The sequence below is a fragment of the Myotis davidii genome, unplaced genomic scaffold (assembly GCF_000327345.1).
Source record: "Myotis davidii unplaced genomic scaffold, ASM32734v1 scaffold1, whole genome shotgun sequence".
Classification (NCBI taxonomy): domain Eukaryota; kingdom Metazoa; phylum Chordata; class Mammalia; order Chiroptera; family Vespertilionidae; genus Myotis; species Myotis davidii.
The window spans coordinates 6,753,755-6,773,526 of NW_006294681.1; the positions used below are offsets into that span (position 1 = coordinate 6,753,755).

A 19,772-nucleotide genomic window follows, 5' to 3' on the forward strand; every position below is an offset into this window, starting at 1 on the left:
TTGGGACCGGTTCTTGCTACTTGCAAAGCCCCTCGTTGTTGCTACCGCGTATGGAAACCTCATCGAAGCAGTCTCTCCTTTTGTTTTAGATTTTCATGGTAGTAAATCCTCATGGAGATAGCGTAAGACTGGAACAGTATCGCCAGCCCTCGCTGTTTAAAAGAATTCATTCTCTTTTCCGTGATGGTTGGCCAACAGCTAGAACAAACACCCCGTAGAGGTCCGTGATCCGCTTTAGAAACATCAGGCTGATAGAGTGTAAAATCCCGGGATCTTAATTTTTGAGGAAGGATGGACCCAAACTTCAGGATCTCGACTGCATGCATGCTCCTTTCGCGATGACAAAGGCCGGGGGTGCCGGTGGACTGGTCCAGTGGCTAAACGTTTTTTACAAAGTGGATCTTGCCGGGTGGTGGTGTGTGCAGACGAGCTAGGACTGAAGCACGCGCATTAGCTGGGCTGCACTGGTAGATGAATTTGGACAGATGTCATTGCCGGGCGTTAACTAGGTGTTTCACAGTTACTACCAGGGGCATTGTCCTATTTGTTATTGATCATGTGTTTTTGCGAACATGTTCTCTTGTGGTTCGTTTGAGGCCTGCCGTCCAGTTTTCTGGATTTTTTGTCTACCTGTCTGCAGAGTCCTCTGTTTTCTTGCTAAACTTCCACAGTTGTGGTTCCATCAGGCTCAGCGAGCGCATTTGCAGGATCAGCATGCCTGAAATAACTTACTCCCATCGGTGAGATGAATTCCATGTCACACTGGCGCGAAGTAGAAAAGGGATGCTGATTTGTACAGCCCTGTAGAGTTACCAACCAGATGTGCAAAGTGTATCTTTTTTTTTTTTTACAGAATAAGAAACTGAGTCAGAGCTGAGTAGCTGTGTAGTTTGGATGTAGCCAGGATCCCGGCTTCCTACTGGACAAGCGTGCCAGAGCAGGAAGTAGTGTTTACACTGAATGCATGAGACTTCATAGTCTGTTCCTCTTTTCCTTTAACAGGTGCATCACCCAGTATTTAATTTTGTACTCTGTTAATCTGTATTTGCAATTTGGCCTTTTAAAGTATTTCCTGTTTGTTTGCTGTGCTAGACATGACTTCTGCTATGTATGTTTCCTGTTGATTTCCCTTTTCATTCCCTGCTGCAAGTTGAGTTCTGGTTATTCCATAGGCTGAACATTTCTGGAAAATTTTTCTCTTTTCCTGGAGTTCCTCAGACTCCCAAGGTCGAAGGTCCCAGGGGCAAAGGCAGTTTGTTGGGTATTTTTTTTCTCTAGGGTAATAATGTGTAACCTTTTATCATCTAACGCATTTTTTTTTTTTTTGGAGGCACCGCTGGGATACGAACCCTAACACATTATTTTTTATTGATTGATTTTAGAGAGAGAGACGTAAGAAGTGGGGGAAGAGAGAAACAGAGAGACAGAGACATCAACCCCTTTGTTCCACCTACCCATTCATTCATTCATTGATTCCTGTGTGTGTGTGACCCAAACCCTAAGCCTTGGCATATTGGGAGGACACTCTAACCAACTGAGCTACCCGGCCAGGGCTCGATAGTTTTACTGCAGTTCTCAAGTTATAAATGCATTTTGAGATCTTTATTAATGGATCTGAGAGAAAATGAGGATACACTCTACAGATAATCCTCAAATCTCATTGTTCTAATAGTTCCAAACTTTAACAGTATGAAAACTTGCCCCCCAAAGGAAGGCAAAATTGACTAGCTCTTTTACATTTTGTTTTCTCCCTTTTTTATATTTTATAGAAATTTAACTAGGCAAATAAAATAAAGAAAAAGGGATATAGTCAGACTGACTACCACCCACTCTCCCAAAGCAAGTGTTCAATAATTTAACAAGTTGTTCTGGGGTTGTTGGATTATGGTTGTTTCTTTTCTTGTGGTTTCCAGCTTTTCTCTGTGAGCTATTTTTATATTATGAAAAAGTAAGTTTTGCTTGAAAGATAATAGTGTAAACATTGATCAGGCCTGCAACCTGGACATGTGCCCTTGGCTGGAATCAAACCCAGGATCCCTCAGCCGCAGGCCAATGCTCTATCCACTGAGCCAAAACCAGTCAGGGCTGGATATTGTTTTAATAAAACTATAGATGTTGCCAAAACCGGTTTGGCTGAGTGGATAGAGCGTCGGCCTGCGGACTGAAGGGTCCCAGGTTTGATTCCGGTCAAGGGCATGTACCTGGGTTGCGGGCACATCCCCAGTAGGAGGTGTGCAGGAGGCAGCTGACCGATGTTTCTCTCTCATCGATGTTTCTAGCTCTTTATCTCTCTCCCTTCCTCTCTGTGAAAAATCAATAAAAATATATTTAAAAAACCCCAAAAACTATAGATGTTACACTTCAGTAATAATAAAAACAGCTATCATTTATTGAGCTATTACTCTGAGCCAGGCATTCTACTAAGTACTTACCTCCTATATCTCATTTATTCCTCAGACAGTTTTGCAAAATGAGGATTATCCCCATTTTAAAAATGAGGAAACTAGCCCTGGCTGGGTAGGCCAGTAGGTTAGGGCATTGTCCTGATATGCCATGGTTGCAGGTTCGATCCCTAGTCAGGGCACATACAAGAACCAACCAATGAAGGCATGAATAAGTGGAAGAACAAATTGGTGTTCCTCTATCTCCCTTCCTCTCTCTCTCAAATCAATAAAAATTTTAAAAAGACTGCTAACTAAAAAATAAAAGAAAAATGGGAAAACTAAATATTTAGAGAGTTAAGATAGTGGGCAAATGAAGATGTGAATTGAAATCTGTTTTGCTCCAACGCCAGAACTACGCTGTTTAGCTTCAGTGCCTCTAGAAGACTCTTGCATCTCTCTTTGAACTTGGCATGGTGTCACAAAGGTTGTTGCTACCAGTCCAAGGCCAACAGAATTCCCAATGTGTGGTGCTGTGAAGGGAGAAACTTTATTCAATTGAAGCTGCTCCAGTGGAACAGCTCAGTTGACACAGTTTGAAAACCATGGAAATGCAGTCGTCAGTAGAAACTGAAAATGCCCTCCTGGAGACAAAGGGGAAGCTGTCTTACATAGAGAGAAATGCCTGCTCCCTGTTCCTGATTGTTCTAATTTCATGCAAATGAAGACTCCCAAGTTCTCCCTGTTTTTATTTATTTATTTAAAATATATTTTATTGATTTTTTACAGAGAGGAAGGGAGAGGGATAGAGAGCTAGAAACATCGATGAGAGACAAACATGGATCAGCTGCCTCCTGCACACCTCCTAATGGGGATGTGCCCGCAACCAAGATACACGCCCTTGACCGGAATCAAATCTGGGACTCTTCAGTCCACAGGCCGACCGTAGCTCTAGCCACTGAGCCAAACTGGTCAGGGCAGTTCTCCCTCTTCTTATTGGTAATTCTGGAGCTGCTCTGATTGGTTGGTAAATATGCACGTGAGGCTCTAGCTGCCAGCTTTTGATTGGATGGGGAAGGTCTCAGTTTATAAGTTAAAATACAACAGCAGGAGTTTATAAGGGTCTGCTCAGATGGCAGGTACACAATGCAGGAGGTTTGGCAGGTCAGTCTATGGCTTTTCCTTGAGGTATAGCGAGTGTGAGAAGTCTCTAAACAATGGCTGTTAGACTCTTTATGAATTTGGGCCCAGTTAACCACAGGAGTCCTCTGGACAGGTATATTCTTTCTTGGGGTTGACAGTGGGTATAATTAAGTGAATGTAAGACCGGGAAGTAAGGGTATTTACTCTTCTGGGGCAGACAGGTTTCTCTAAATACCTAATCAATATCTTGACCTGTACTACCCAGAATATTGCCCCATGGGTATACTTGATCTTAAACAGTATTAGCAATTTTAAAAGTACCCTCTCCTGAAGCCATGATGAACCACATAAATTTTTGACATTTTCACATATTGATTATTTTTTACTTAGCTTTCTTCTTGTAATTATGACTTCATGCCATTAAGCAAGTCTAATTTCTAATGTGGGTTCAAATTCTAGTTCTGAATTTTAGCTATGTGATCTTAGGTAAGTTCCTTAACGTCTCTAAAATGTTTTTCTTGATGGTAAATTGGAGATAATTTAGTGAAGATTAGATGACTATAAAATTCTTACTAGTGCCTAAGATACAGTAATGGCTAAAAAACTTGGATTGTCTTTGTAAGGGATTATGGCACTGCATTGTAGAAGAAGTCAGGTAAGAACTTAGAATTTTCAAATTCATGGAGAGATTTTGAGTTGTGTTTAGGTTAACTTTAAAATTTAGGCTCAGGGCAGAGTGGAATTAAGTTGCAGGGAGAGAAATTGAAATTAGATAGAATTTCATAGGAGCCGAGATTCCTGAAATGTGTAGGTTTCTAAGTCTTAACATACTCGGTTGAAAAAAGCATCTTTGGTTTCCATATTAGGGTTAGAGTGATTAGCATAAGTCAAAATTTAGAATGACTACACAATTTTTATAACAGTTTTATTGAGATATAAAGTAAAATTCACCCTTTTCAAGTGTAAAATTCAATGGATTTTAGTATATTCACAGGTTTGTGTAACTATCACCACTGTCTAATTTTGAAACATTTTCATGGCTCCAGTAAAGAAACCAGTACCCATAAAGTAACCCATGAAGAAGTCACCATATCTCCCCCACCCTCCCAGCCACTAATCTACTTCTATCTCTATGGATACCTGTTCTGGCATTTCGTATAAATGAAACCATACAATATGTGGTCTGTGACTGGATTTCTTCATTTAGTGTTTTCAAGGTTCATTCATGTTAATAGTATATATCAATACTTCATTCCTTTGCATTGCTGAATAGTACTCCAGTGTACTGGTGGGTTTATCCCATTTTAGGCTCTTTTCATTTTGACTATTATGAGTAATGCTGCTAAGAATGTTCTTGTACAAGTTTTTGTGTGGACATAAGTTTTCATTTTTGTTCTGTATGTACCCAGGAGTAGAATTGTTGGGTCATATAACTATGGATACCTTTTGAGAAACTGCTAGACTATTTTCCATAATTGCTGTACCATTTTACGTCCTCACCAGCAGTGTATTGAGGGTTCCAATTTCACCACATCTTCAATACATGTTATTAGCCGTCTTTTTTATTATAATCATTGTAGTGACTGTAAAGTAGTATCTCACTGTGGTTTTGATTTGCATTTCTCTGATCACTAATGATGATGAACATTTTTCATTGTTTGTTGGCCATATCTTTGGAGAAATGTCTGCTCAAATCCTTTGCCTATTTTTTAATTGTGTATTTATATTATTGAGTTGTAAGAATTCTTTATATTCGGAATACTAGACCCTTATCAGAGATGGAATTGTTCTGTGGGTTGTTTTTTCACTCTCTTGATAGTATCTTTTGAGATAAACTTTTAATTTTGAAGGCAAATTTATATATTTTTCTTTTGTCATTTGCACTTTCAATGTGGAGTAATTACAAATTTGAGATCACATAGTAAAATAAAAATTCCTGTTTATAGTGATATTGTTGAGCAGTAACTCAAATATTTATAATTGTGTTTCCTTTTTTAAAAATATGTTTTTATTGATTTCAAAGAGAAGAAGGTAGAAGGGGAGAGAGATGGAAACATCAATGATGAAAGAATCATTGATCAGCTGCTTGCTGCTGCACATCCCCTACTAGGGATTGAGCCCTCAACCTGGCCATATGCCCTGACTGGGAATTGAACTGTAACCTACTGGTTCATGGGTCAGTGCTCAACCACTGAGCCACACTAGCCAGGCTATAATTGTGTTTCCTTAAAAAAAAAAAAAAGAACTTAATTTTTAAAATTTTGAAATCTCATAATTCTTACTAAGAAGTGTTGGAGTTGATTGAGCTTCAGTAATACTTTTTAAAATGCTGGTTTATGGTTCTTTGAGAATTATTATTATGGTAGAAATAGATAATTCTTGTTATATTTTTGTACTCCTTATCATCCATCTCCTGTGTGTCTGGCACTCTACTTTGATATTTCATATATGTTTATTACCTTATATGACCATTTTAACTATTTGATGTCATTGTATTGTCTCACCTACGTATAGGAAACTGAAGCCTAAAAAGGACAAATAACATTCCCAAGATCTTATAATTAGGAAATGATATTATGTGGATTTGAATCAAGATCTGTCTTTTATATAGCCCATGTTCTTAACTGTGTATTCTATTTTGCTCCCTTAACATCTCTGGAAAAGGATGTTTGTATCCTATGTAGTCTTGTATATCCTGGATGCTCAGTACAAGTTTGAATACCATATTTTGTAAAAGTGCTTATTTCCATTGACAAGTAGGAGTACTAATGATGTAATAAAGTAGTGTAAGAGCGGCTGTTTATTTTTCAGCCAGTACAGTGAACTTAATTTGACTCTGGAAGTTAAGGTAGAATCTTTCTTTCTCTTGCATCATTATCTCTAGGAGATGCTGCAATCTATTAGACCTGACCTTTAGAGGCAGGTGATGATTAAGAAAAGCTAGGCTGTGCTATTCACCTCTAGTTATTCACCTGTGGACCTGTGGCATGGGAAAGAGCAGTGGTATAAAGGTCAGGAGACAGTAGTTCTTGTCCTTTTGTGTTACCCATCAGTATGACCTTGGGCAAATCACTTTCTTTTTCTGAGTTGTTTCTTTGTCTAATTGAGGGTTTGAAGAAGATGCTCAAAGATTTCTGTTTGAAAATTTCCTAAAGTCAAGAAGGGTTTCTATCTTGCTCACAGTTTTATCTTCCAACACAGAGCAGAACTTCAGTATTTCTTGAGAGGCAATAGAGTGTAATTTGACAGAACTACATAGATCTCACTTTTTCTAGTTAGTAATCAAGTGACCTTGTACAGACTTCTTAATTTATCTGGACTTTAATTTCATCATCTGTAAAATGGGGATAATAAAAGCACTGTAGGGTTTATTGTGAAGATGAAATAATATATGCAAAATATTTAACATAATACTTGGCACATACTAACAAATTTTTGTCACTGAATTAATAAATGGTAATCTGTTCTTTGTCTTTTTCTTTCATTTTGAACATAGTTGTTTATTTATTTTTTAATATACTTTATTGACTTTTTTCAGAGAAGAAGGGAGAGGGATAGAGAGTTAGAAACATTGATGAGAGAGAAACATCCATCAGCTGCCTCCTGCACACCCCCTACTGGGGATGTGCCCGCAACCAAGGTACGTGCCCTTGACCAGAATCAAACCTGGGACCCTTCAGTCCGCAGGCCGACGCTCTATCCACTGAGCCAAACTGGTTAGGGCAGTTGTTTATTTCTTAAAGAAGCTTAATTAAAATATTCATCTTATTTTGTTAGAATACAGTGTAATTATGATAAAGGTCATAGTTTTATCCCACTAGTATTATTTAGCTTTTTCTCCCTCCCATAGTCTGTATCTCTAACACCAGTCACCAAAGAGATCTGAGTGAAACGAGAGAGTGTGATGAAATTAATGCAAAGCTATTGCTTCTACTTGGAAAACAACTTAAACCTTATGCCACATTGCTGATGTATTGGAAGAATCACCTTTGTATGTGACAGACAGCATTATGGAAACCTGAGGAGGGAGATTGTGCTTTTTCAGGGATTCCCAGAAGTGTGATTTTTAAAAATCTTTTTTCCTACTTCATCCTTAATCAGAAATGGATCAGAAAGTCCATGGAGACATGAGTAGAAGAAAAATGTCATGGTATATATAGGATACAGGTTCACAATCTCTTAAAACCTTTAGTGTTTGATATATTTGAGAATTCCAAATTTTTCAGATTTGATAAAAGCTAACTTTGTACATGTATCATTACATAATATCCTCATTGAGGTCTGGGCAGTTTCCAGTAATGAGACATTATCATTTCTATAATGAAATGCAGTTTATGTGGGATAAGTAGAACATAAATAGCTTTATATCTGTTTACACTACATGTTGCTGTCAAATGACTTTATTGAAAACCTATAAGATATTTTTTGGTTTTCAAAGGTTTTTGATTCTGGGATTTGTAGATATGAAATTGAAAATCTTATTCACTCACAAGAATGCCATGCCTATAGAAATATTTGGTAAATGTAAATGTAAAGTCAATGTTAGCTTTTTTTTTTTTTTTAAATATATATTTTATTGATTTTTTACAGAGAGGAAGGGAGAGAGAGAGAGAGAGTTAGAAACATCGATCAGCTGCCTCCTGCACATCTCCCACCGGGGATGTGCCCGCAACCCAGGTACATGCCCTTGACCGGAATCGAACCTGGGACCCTTCAGTCCACAGGCTGACGCTCTATCCACTGAGCCAAACCGGCTTCGGCAATGTTAGCTTTTTTAAAAAAACATTTTTTTATTGATTTTAGAGATGAAGGGAGAGGGAGAGAGAGAGAGAAACATCAATGATGAGAGAATCTTTGATCGGCTGCCTCCTCCTGGGAATTGAGCCCACAACCTGGGCATGTGCCCTTGACCAGAATCCAACCCAAATCACCCGCAGGCCAACGCTCTATCCACTGAACCAAACCGGCTAGGGCGAAAGTCAATGTTAGCTTTCTTTAACAACTATAATGTTCCTCGTTTTTAGTCGCCTCTAAATTAAAAAAAAATTTATAGAATTTTAAAGTCAGAAGTGAATCATCAAAATCCTTTATAATAACCTATATCATAGTTTCTATTAAACTTAAGTTTTTATTTGTGAAGTACTGGGTTAAATTAAAATGATGTTATCTGTTTGTTGCTAGAAGAAAAGTTAATACTGTTTTATTCTCCACAGCCAAATCCAATATCTGTCAACTTTAAATGGAAGAATTATGTAACTGGAAGCCTTTACTTAATTTTATATTTAAGAAATAATTAATAATGATGCCATGAGATTCCATGCTTGTTTCTTCCTGTGGGGTGCATAATGAGCGACATGCTCTGTGGCTTTCTGTTTTCCTGGGGTATGTGTGTTTCATTGATCCACAGGGTACCTAGTTTTCATTCTTGAACATTTCAGAAAGCAAAATGAGTAACATGTAACTTTGGCCAGATGGATGTTAGGATATACTTTCACAGGCAGAAGAACATCAAACACAGCATCAACATTTGCATAAGTGTCATCATGGGCTTGGAATAAAATCTAAGAGACATTAGTGAAGTGCTCTTTGAACTTCAAGGAACCAAATGGTTAAAAAACAGGGGGGGTGAAAAACAGCTAGCTCTACACAGTACAAAGCCAGCTAAGAGCTTCCCCTTCTTTTATGGATTCTTTTATGAAATGCTGCCTTACTGGTATTTTTGATACAACTTTTTGTGGGATAAAAACATTAATCTGATCACCAATAGAGGAGAATTCCTTCCCCACACCTGCCCTATCCTCCCCTCCCTTCTCCCATCCTCACTGGTGTGGATGCTTGTTTTTTAAAGTCATGTTAATAAAAACATAAAAGCAAAAAATATATATTAAGATCTGAGTCATAAAGTGATTCATAAGCATTGGACTTTGAATGCAAAGTAGTTTTAGAAGCACGTAAGGCAATTTGTTTTGCTTATGTATTTCTCTTTATATATGTGAAAGGCTAATATAAAAATTCCAAGGCTAAAAGAATTCTTTCAATAAACAAAAGTAGAAAGAAGTGGTAAGAAAACACTGTCATAGTTAATGGTTTTTTCTTTATTAGTATACGAGAGGCCCGAGACATGAAATTTGTGCAAGAGTAGGCCTTCCTTCCCCCAGCTACCGGCACCTGCTTCCCTCTGGCACCCAGGACCCGGGCTTCCCTCACAGCCCCAGCTTCGTCCGGAAGGATGTCCGGTCTAATTAGCATATTATGCTTTTATTATTATAGATAGAATATTGATGTATCCACATATTATACATTAAGTGAATATTATACTGAATACAGTATGAACTGAATGTATTAGATTAGATGAAATACGGTAGATTAAATATATCAAGTTAGAATATGTAGCCACAAGCTGTAAGTTGTGCTCTTGCTTCTCATCTAATTTTATTCCTCTTTTTAAAAAAAAATTTTTACTGCATTTATTGGGGTGACATTGGCAAATACGTTTCCTCTTTTAACTTTCGGTGTTTTGGCAGTGTTCTTGTCACAGACCAGTGAGACACAGAGACATCATGAGAATTCTAGTAAAGATGCCCTTTCCCACTCCCTGTGTGTGAGTGAATGCTAAAGGTGCTAAAGATCTTCTAACCCCCATTCCCACTTTCTCAGGCTTGGCTCCTTTATCAGGCAAGTGTCCTGCATGGACATTTGGGGATGTGTTATAGCACCACAGTAAGAGATACATTTTACGTTTCTACTTGGTACACATATAAACAAATACTATTAAAAAGTAAACTTTCTTTTTTTACATCTGCATAGTATTCCATTGTGTAAATGTACCACAGCTTTTTATCCACTCATCTACTGCTGGGCACTTGGGCTGTTTCCAGATCTTAGCTATTGTAAATAGTGCTGCTATGAACATAGGGGTGCATGTGTCCTTTCTGGTTGGTTTTTCAAGCTTCTTAGGCTATATTCCTAAAAGTGGGATCACTGGGTCAAATGGCAGTTCCATATTTAATTTTTGAGGAAATTCCACTCTGATTTCCATAGTGGCTGTACCAGTCTGCATTCCCATCAGCAGTGTACTAGGGTTCCTTTTTCTTCTCATCCTCACCAGCACTTGTTTGTTGATTTAATGATGGCAGCCATTCAATAGTGAGGTGGTACCTAATTATTGTTTTAATTTGTGTCTCTGATGATTGGTGATGTTGAGGCATCTCTTACCCTTTGAGACAGCATGGAGGGACCTAGAAATAAGTCAGTCAGAGAAAGACAAGTATCACATGATCTCACTAATACGTGGAATCTAATGAATAAAATAAACTGACAAACAGTATAGGACAATAGACATGGAAGAACGAAACAGGCTGATTGATGGATCTCAGAGGGAAGGGGTTCTGGGTGAGGGCGGGTAGAGATTAATCAAGTAACTCATATGCATATATGCATAACCCATGGACACAGACAATAGTGGGGTGAAGGCCTGGGGAGGGCATGAGAGTGGGGAGGGGGAGGTCAATGGTGGGAAAAAGGGACAACTGTAATAGTTTAAACAATAAAAATAAACTTTCACAAAACAGTGTTTAACAAGTACTGGTCGTAACTCAGTAAATGGATTTTGTGATCCTTTACTGAGTTTCAGCCCATATTTGGAAAACTCTCCTTTTCTCTTCCTCTCTATTATACACATGTGTGTACCCACATATACATATGTGTGTGTGTGTGTTTACCTTTCTCATATGAATAACTGAGCTATAATGAGTTGTGGATAGTAAACCATAAATTTACATTTCTAGTTCTTGCTTTACTATCTGGGAAATTCAATATGAAATCATTTTACTTTATAGGCTGGAGCATTGGATTTGCTGAAGGAGCTTAAGAATATTCCCATGACGCTGGAATTGTTACAGGTATGTACTGCTGCGTGTCATAAGTTTTTAATAGGTAATGGTCATAAATTACTCAAATGTCTTCAATATCAAATTTTTTGTCATTGCCTTGCAGTCCACAAGAATTGGAATGTCAGTAAATGCTATTCGCAAGCAGAGTACAGATGAAGAAGTTACATCTTTAGCAAAGTCTCTCATCAAGTCTTGGAAAAAGTTATTAGGTATAATTGATCTTCCCTTATGTATATTTATGATGTTCTGGTTTATTTAAACATTTGAATTTTCTAGTAGTTTTCTTGTCTTCCAATATTTATAATATAATATTGCCTCTTTTAACTAAGAAGACAATTTCCCCCCAAAGAGAAGGTTGCCATACTTTAAAAAATTTTTGTCGTATTTGTTTTGTCATAGTCTCTTTTTTTCTATATATATACTCACACACAAATTATTTTTTCTAAACCTTTGGTGAATATGTTGCATCTATCATGCTTTACCCTTTAATACTTACATGTCTTTTTCCTTATAACAAGTTTATTTTCTTATGTAATTATAATACAAGAAATTCAGGAAGTGTAACATGAGAATAGTACTTTAATCTTCAGGGAATATTCTATTTTTGTCAGTTGTCCCAGTGTCTTTTATATCTTTTATGACATTGACATGAAGAATACAAGCATGCTATACCCTTTGCTTTAACCCCTTCCCCGGCAGAAACGTGTATACTCGTTTTCACAAAATGTTCTTTTTCAGTCATCGACGAGTATACTAAGAAAATATGGTAAAAAAAATATGGTTTATAGGAAGACGAGTTACAAACTGTTTTCATAACCAGCATCAAAAATACTATATAGAACCAAAATAAAAAAATTAGTCTGAAAAAGAAACGTTTTTAACAAAAAAATTGTTGGGGAAGGGGTTAATGCATGTTACTTATTTGGGGTTTAGCTGCAATTTTCTCATGATTAGATCAGGCTGTGCATCCATAGTTACAATGCTACATAAGTGGGTTATATCCTTCTTGGGGTTTGAGACCCAGAGGCATTGATGATGTAAATTTTGATTACCCAGTCAAGGTGTACACTGTATCATTTATTATTTTTCCTCTTGCATCTAATAGACATTCTGTGGGAGATACTTTAAGATCTTGAAACTACCTTGCTCCTCATCAGACCTCACTACTCTTCTCCCCAAACCGTTTTTTATAGTGACAATTGCAAAATAGTGATTTTCTCTGTCACTTCCTTAATATCTATAAATCATCATTCTGCTATAAGAAAGAACCTCCTTTTATACCTCCCAGTTATTTATCTACTAGAGGTCCGGTGCATGGATTCATGTACCGATTGGGTCTCTCAGCCTGGCCTGCGCCCTCTCACAATCCTCCCAGGGCTGAAGGGCTCCAGGGCATGTCTGGCCCTTCTTGCCCAGTCCCGATCAGCTGGACCCCAGCAGCAAGTTAACCTACCAGTCTGAGCATCTGCCCACAGGTGGTCAGTGCACATCATAGCCACTGGTGGAACCATCAAACAAATAGTCACATGATCGGTCACACTTAGCATATTATGCTTTTATTATATAGGATTCTTGGTGTGGACACTTGATTCCTTTTCTATATAACAGACATACAATGGATTATAATCCATTACTCATTTTTATTTTGGTATCTACATTGTCCCAAATTTGACCAGTGGGCAGTTCTTTAAATTGGCTCCTTTGTCCCTTTGACAAGCCCCCTTCAATTTTTTTTTCACTCTTACATTTTGATACCACAAAATGTATTGGTCTCGTCCATCTTCCTTGTACTAGCCCTGGAATTAGTCATTTCTCTAATCAGTTATTGGCTTTATATGGAAGAGAAAATAGAAAAACCAAACCTTTTAAAATTTCAAGGGCCACAATAGTAATAACAAAAAACATATAAGAACGTGGTAACTAGAAACTAAAAATTGTTAAGCCTATAATATTTAATTGCCTGGTCTTAGGATAACAAAATGTAATATAAGATTCTGTGAATATATTAGTGCTTTTTGGCTTTTGCTGCTGCTTATTATAATTATTAAATTCTCATTTTTACTCTATATTTCCTTTTATTAAATTTTCATTTATATTTCATATCCTTTTTTAAAAAAGTGTTTAGATTAAACAGTACATTAGACATGTATTGTGTATAAGAAAGGTTAAAACGGGGCCTGGAGTGGATTAATCAGTTTACATTATTTTTAATGGGAAATAATGGTTCGGTTTTGAACAGCCTTTCGGAATGAATTAAGTTCCAGGACTGAGGTTCCATTGTATCTATATTGTATTTTTAATGAAAAACACTTTTGTATTTTTTAAAATCATAACTCATTTTTATTGGTTTCCAAATAATCAATCCATTGTGTGACTATACAACAATTTAATCCCTTGCCTATTAGATTTGTTGTTTTTAACTTCATGGCTATTATAAATAATGTCTTGATGAATATCTTTCTGACTAAAGCTTTTTCTTTAGGATGTTATTAGATTTCTAGAAGGTTTACTGCTGCTGCTACTAGATTGCACAGATTTGAATACTTAAGATGTGCCAAGTGTTGATCTTTATTAGTGCATTTAATCCTCCCAACAATCGAGTGTGCTAGGTGCTATTATAATTCTCATTTTGTGATGAGGAAATTGAGGCACTGAGAGATTGAGCACTTTATGCACAGTTGGACTGGGTCCAGTAGGCAGATCTGTTCACAGAAAGTCTGAGTCCAGAGCTGGAGCACTTCCCTGCTGCTGAACTGTATTACCCACAGCACTATTCAGATAATGGGCATGTTTTTAAGGCTGTTCACACTTATTGCTCTTCTTTCTGACTTATACTGTGCTAATTTATACTGTGCTGGAGCAGTTTGCACGATCAGTTTTATTGCTCTTCTGAGAGCTTTGGATCCTTGGTAGATAGTATTGCATTGTTATAACACCTTTCAAATGCTTTCTACCCTATTATTAATTTTTTTTAATCCTCACCTGAGGATATTTTTTCTCATTGATTTTTTTTTTTGAGAGACTGGGAGGGAGCAGAGAGGGAGGGGAAAGAGAGAAACATCCATGTGAAAGAGACACATTGATCAGTTGCTTCCCGAATGTGCCCCTACTGGCCAGGAGTTAATCCTGCAACCCAGGTATGTGCTCCTGACCGGAAATCGCAGGCCAGTGCTCTAACCATTGCGCTACCCGCCAGGGCTCTAACCTTTTACTTTTGAAACATTTCTTAATCTTTGCTGTATTCTTTAATGTCATTATTGATCTTTGTTTTCTTCTTCATAACACTAGAGCATCTTTATGTTTGAGGGTTTTCTAGGTGAATTTTAGAGAATAACGGGGCAGTAAAATGAGTATGTGAAAACTAAAGCATACACTTAGTATAGGGTGTTTGAATTATACTTCAGGTTTGATAACCCTAACCTTTATGAGATAAATTGTAGAATTGAGATTTGGACCAAACTCTTTCAGTTACTCATCCAGAATAGCTATTAGAATCATCTGAGGAACTTTAAAGTTTTGATGCTCATGCCTCACTGCCAGAGATTTGGGTTGAATGGCTCGGGATGGGAGGATGATGAGGATATGCTTAAAGGTTGCCTCGGTGGTGCTAATATACGGTCAAATGTATGTTCTTCTGTATTCTCTACAGAGATGTGGAGAATTGAATTATTTGTGTATCTCTTATTAGGTAGAGATAAAAAATTATTCAGTAGATCCAAACATTTTCTGAACCCAGCTTTGAGGCTCTTTTGGTTGATTTAAACATGAGTGTTTCTTTTCAGTGCTTAAATATTGCATTGGCCCAATCTATTTTATGTGCTTTATTTCCCAGTTGTAATTGTCCACCTCCTTAAGTCTTAAAGCCTGAGCACTCTGTATTATCTTACATATTACTTAAGACTGAGTAAGTGCTGGGTAGGTTTTACTAATCATGAAGGACTTTCTGTGAAAATGTTTTTGTTACTACCCCTGAAAAATTTATTTATATTTTGGGTACCACCTTAAATGTTTTGCCTTCATGAAAAATTATTAAAACAATATTGCTATATATTCTTTGTGCTTTCATTGTTATGACAGTGCTGCTGATTTTTTTCATATTCTTTCCTTCCCTTTGTCTGTATACTTTTCCTCTCTTTTAGGGTCCATTGGCATACAAATATATGGTTTCCACTAAATTGGGGAGTTTATTTGGGAATGCTGACAAGCATTCATTGTAACAAATACTCAAGTACATATTATAAAAGAATAGCTTAAGTAAATTTTATTTACTTGTTGAAAACTTAGGATTTTAGTTTTTTTGTTTCATAAATAGCCTGATAACATGTAGTTCAGTTTTGTTTTGTTTTTTAACAAATGCTAACAACTTAAGGATTTCATAATTTTTTAGATGGACCATCAACTGATAAAGATCCTGAAGAAAAGAAAAAAGATACCACAATTACATCACAGAATAGTCCTGAAGCAAGAGAAGAAAGGTATTTTGTTACGTGGGAATTCATTTATGTTCAAAGTCATAGTTTTACTTGACCACCCCACCTCCTTGGTCTTATGGCCCCGTATCTGTACTCTTTTGTTTTTTAATCTATTGGAATTAGCCAAATATTTATAGGTTTCTTAGAAAATTTATTGGAAATTTAAAGAGAGTTAGATCCCACATAACTAGAAGAAATTATTTACATTGTACTCAACAAGTTTAATTGAATGGAATCTCTAGGCTAGTACTACTAGAATTGGCAATGAAGGTATTGATGAGGGATTCAAATGGTTTCGTCCTCTATTTACCACATTCCTGTTTCAGATTTTTAAATTTTTTGTTCTTGGATCTAATTTTCCTTTTTATGATTTTATTTCTCTTTCCAGTTTAGCTATTTGTCATAAGAATTGAAAATGTAAAGTTCAGTAATGAAGGATTCATATTGTTTTGCAGATCTTAGGAGCCCTTTGCATTTATTCTTTCTTCTCAGAGATAATGAACTGTGACATCCAACACATTGACGTAAAACGTGATATGCCTAGTAGATTAAAAACAGTTCCTCTGTTCTTGGAAAGCTTGTACTTAGTTGCACACCTGACATTGATTTTTAGGCATTGGTTCTCAAAGTGTGATCCCTGTAAGAGCAGGGGACCTGGCAACTTTAGCAAAGCAAATTCTTGGGCTTTACCCTAGACCAGTGATGGCGAACCTATGACACGTGTGTCAGAGGTGACACGCGAACTCATTTTTTTGGTTGGTCTTTCTTTGTTAAATGGCATTTAAATATATAAAATAAATACCAGAAATATAAGTCTTTGTTTTACTATGGTTGCAAATATCAAAAAATTTCTATATGTGACACGGCACCAGAGTTAAGTTAGGGTTTTTCAAAATGCTGACACGCCGAGCTCAAAAGGTTCGCCATCACTGCCCTAGAACTACTGAATTGCGAAATCTGGAAGTGGGACCTAGAAATATGAGTGGGTTTTTTTTGTGTCTTTTTAAGTATATTTTTATTGATTTCAAAGAGGAAGGGAGAGGGAAAGATAGAAACATCAATGATGAGAAGGAATCATTGATAAGCTGCCTCCTACACGCCCCATACTGAGGAGGGAGCCTGCAACCTGGGTATGTGCCCTGACTGGGAATTGAACCCATGACTTCCTGGTTCAACCACTGAGCGATGCCAGCCAAGCTAGAAATATATTTTTAACAAACCTTTCAAATGATTCTGATGCACTCAAATTTCAGGCTACCTTTTTAACTTCATTTATCTCTCAGTATTTTCCCAAAATTGATAATGTACTTATTTTTTTTTAGTAGCCAAGAAAAATATATACCATACACTGTTATTTTACATATTAATACTACTTAAACTTGATAATAAAAGAGGTAAGCTAAAGGTAGGGTTGAACACCAGTTGTGAATAAAACTTATTAGTTTTTCTAATTGTTTTGAGATAATTTTAAACTTCTTGAAAATTGTAAGATTAATATTGAGAACTGCTAATTGCCCCAATATTTACATGCATATGATACACAAACACACACAAACTGGTGTTATTTTAAATAAAAAGTCATTTTTAGGCATATGCTCTTTATGCCCCTAAATGCTAGCTACAGCAATGTCTATTTTCTAAGATCAGGGACATTTTCTCACATGTAACCACAATAAAGCTATATATATTACAGAAATTAACATTGGTACCTTTTTCTAATACAAATACCTTATTCATATTTCAACAATGTCTTTTATTGCAAGGGAAAAAGATTTTTCCAAAATACCATTCAGGATCACACTTTGCATTTAGTTATCATATCTCTTTAGTTTTCTTTATCTGGAGTGATTCTCAGTGTGTCATTGTCTTTCATAACTTTTATATTTTTTAAAAGTACGGGCCATAATTTATGAATTTTTTAACATATGCTTCCAGTTGTCTAATTTGGTGACATTCAGTAATTTGGTGACATTCAGAATCACCGATTTAATGCCTTGAATATAAAATAAAAATGTACAGACAAACCTTGGTTCTCGAATGTCTCCCATTGTGAACAGTTTGGTTCTTGAACAAGTTGTTCACAGGAAAATGTCTAAACAGCTAAATGTAGAATATACACAAAATGGCCTTTTTGCCTACAGTGATCTTGTGAAGTTTGGAAACGTTTTGGAGAGAAGGCAAGGAGGTATCTGCTTGCAGTAGAGAAGGGAGTTAGATCTATGGAGGGTGAATAATTTAGTCTTGAGGAAGGTTTATGGCAAATAATCTCTAATGTGATAAAAGTTAACCGAAACCAGTCAGAAAAGTATTTTGATTAGAATCTAAGTTAATCATAGCAGTTGAAATGATTAGGTTGTCTGGAAAATTATTAAACTGTCCTAATTAAGTGGTGATTCTGGGGAAAAATTAAGAGGCATTTTTATATTCTTGCAGCTCATTTCTCACTATACATGATTTTTATCCTGAAGGGGATGTTTTAAATGTAAAACTCATTGGTTTAATTATTGGAATAGGGTTTTTTAAACATCTCTCCCCCTTTTTTTAAGTTGAGAGCTGTCATATTCCCTTCACCCCTTTCATAATAAATAAGATCTTTGTTTTTCACTTACTGTATTCAACTATAATGTGTATTTTCTATATTAAAATATTGTTTAATTTTTAAAAGAATCAAGATCAAATGTTTAGTTGGTTAAAGACATGAGACTTCTGTTATCTTTACTAAAATTTTAACTTTTTAATTGATACGCAGGCAATTTTTTTAAATGCAGGAGTCACTATCATTTATTTAGGGCAAAAACACTATTTTTAGAGAGTGATAGTAATGATGTTAATTTGAGTTTTCCCTAATTTTTTTTATATTTGATATTTTTTGGTGTGTGTGTATTTTGTTTTTATTTATTATGTGTGTGTGTATTTTAGTAGCTCCAGTGGCAGTGTAAGCAGCAGAAAGGAGGAGACGAATGCTCGAGATACTTACGTGTCATCATTTCCTCGGGCACCAAGCACTTCCGACTCTGTACGGTTAAAGTGTAGGGAGATGCTTGCTGCCGCTCTTCGAACAGGAGGTGAGTTTAGTATATGTTATTTCAGTGCTCAGTCCTTTGATCATCGCCACTACCAATGCCATGTGCACCTCCATATTTCTGTTTTACCAGCGGCATCCCATTGATAGCTGGCCACCGCTGCTCAGCTTAGCTCGGAGTGGTTGTTGTTATAGGGGTTGCTAAAGGCAGAGAGGTGGTATAGACATACTGAGGCCTTTCCCTGTCACTTTGTAATTCCAAGAAATGGATTCCTCCTAATGTATGGATGTTTCCTGATTCATAGTAATTGAAACTTTCTTTTACAAATATTTCCCCCCCACATTTTAGTTAGCAGACTGTTTTCTTACCCTCCCCCATAGACAGTTAGTGATACTGTATTTTGGTGACATTGTTAAATGTTAGTATGACATATAGTATATAAGTTTTGAATTCATAATTTTTTCTATTTTTTTAAAGGAAATTAATATTGATTTATATATGAGAGCTCTAATTTAATTTAGTTTGAAGATATTTTTATTATGTAAAAATTTGGTTTTAAAATGTCATATACAAGAATATTTACTTATGATCTTAAAGAAATTCTTTTTTTTCTATTATACTGAGCCATAGTTAGTATGACCTACTTTTCTCCTTACTCTGCCCTTTCTACATTGATTCCCTTATTATCTTTTTTATATTTTTTCTCTTTTCTTCCTACTTTCTTTATATTTCCTCCTATTCTTTTTAATATTTGCATAGGATTCTTCTGAGTGTGAACATATATGTGCATGGCAGATTAAATGAATGGCTTCTTCGCATTGAAGCCTGAATCACAGGACATGAGACAGTTCTTTCTATTAC

At 36.3% G+C, this 19,772-nt stretch overlaps 1 protein-coding gene and 1 long non-coding RNA gene across 2 annotated transcripts in view; both read left to right on the forward strand.

Annotated features, from left to right (window-relative positions):
* The first annotated feature begins 618 nt into the window (after window positions 1–618).
* LOC107183994 lies at window positions 619–1,989 on the forward strand. The gene is made up of 3 exons (XR_001514814.1): window positions 619–740; window positions 854–1,002; window positions 1,770–1,989. It is a non-coding gene; the product is annotated as an uncharacterized LOC107183994 (long non-coding RNA).
* A 2,163-nt stretch (window positions 1,990–4,152) lies between these two features.
* TCEA1 (transcription elongation factor A (SII), 1) overlaps window positions 4,153–19,772 on the forward strand; it is a 29,195-nt gene continuing 13,575 nt past the window's right edge. Inside the window, exons 1-6 of the mRNA XM_015567407.1 lie at window positions 4,153–4,179; window positions 10,182–10,244; window positions 11,363–11,425; window positions 11,520–11,625; window positions 15,804–15,891; window positions 18,811–18,953. Coding sequence (XP_015422893.1) covers window positions 4,153–4,179; window positions 10,182–10,244; window positions 11,363–11,425; window positions 11,520–11,625; window positions 15,804–15,891; window positions 18,811–18,953 — 490 coding nt within the window. The remainder of the gene's footprint in view (window positions 4,180–10,181; window positions 10,245–11,362; window positions 11,426–11,519; window positions 11,626–15,803; window positions 15,892–18,810; window positions 18,954–19,772) is intronic.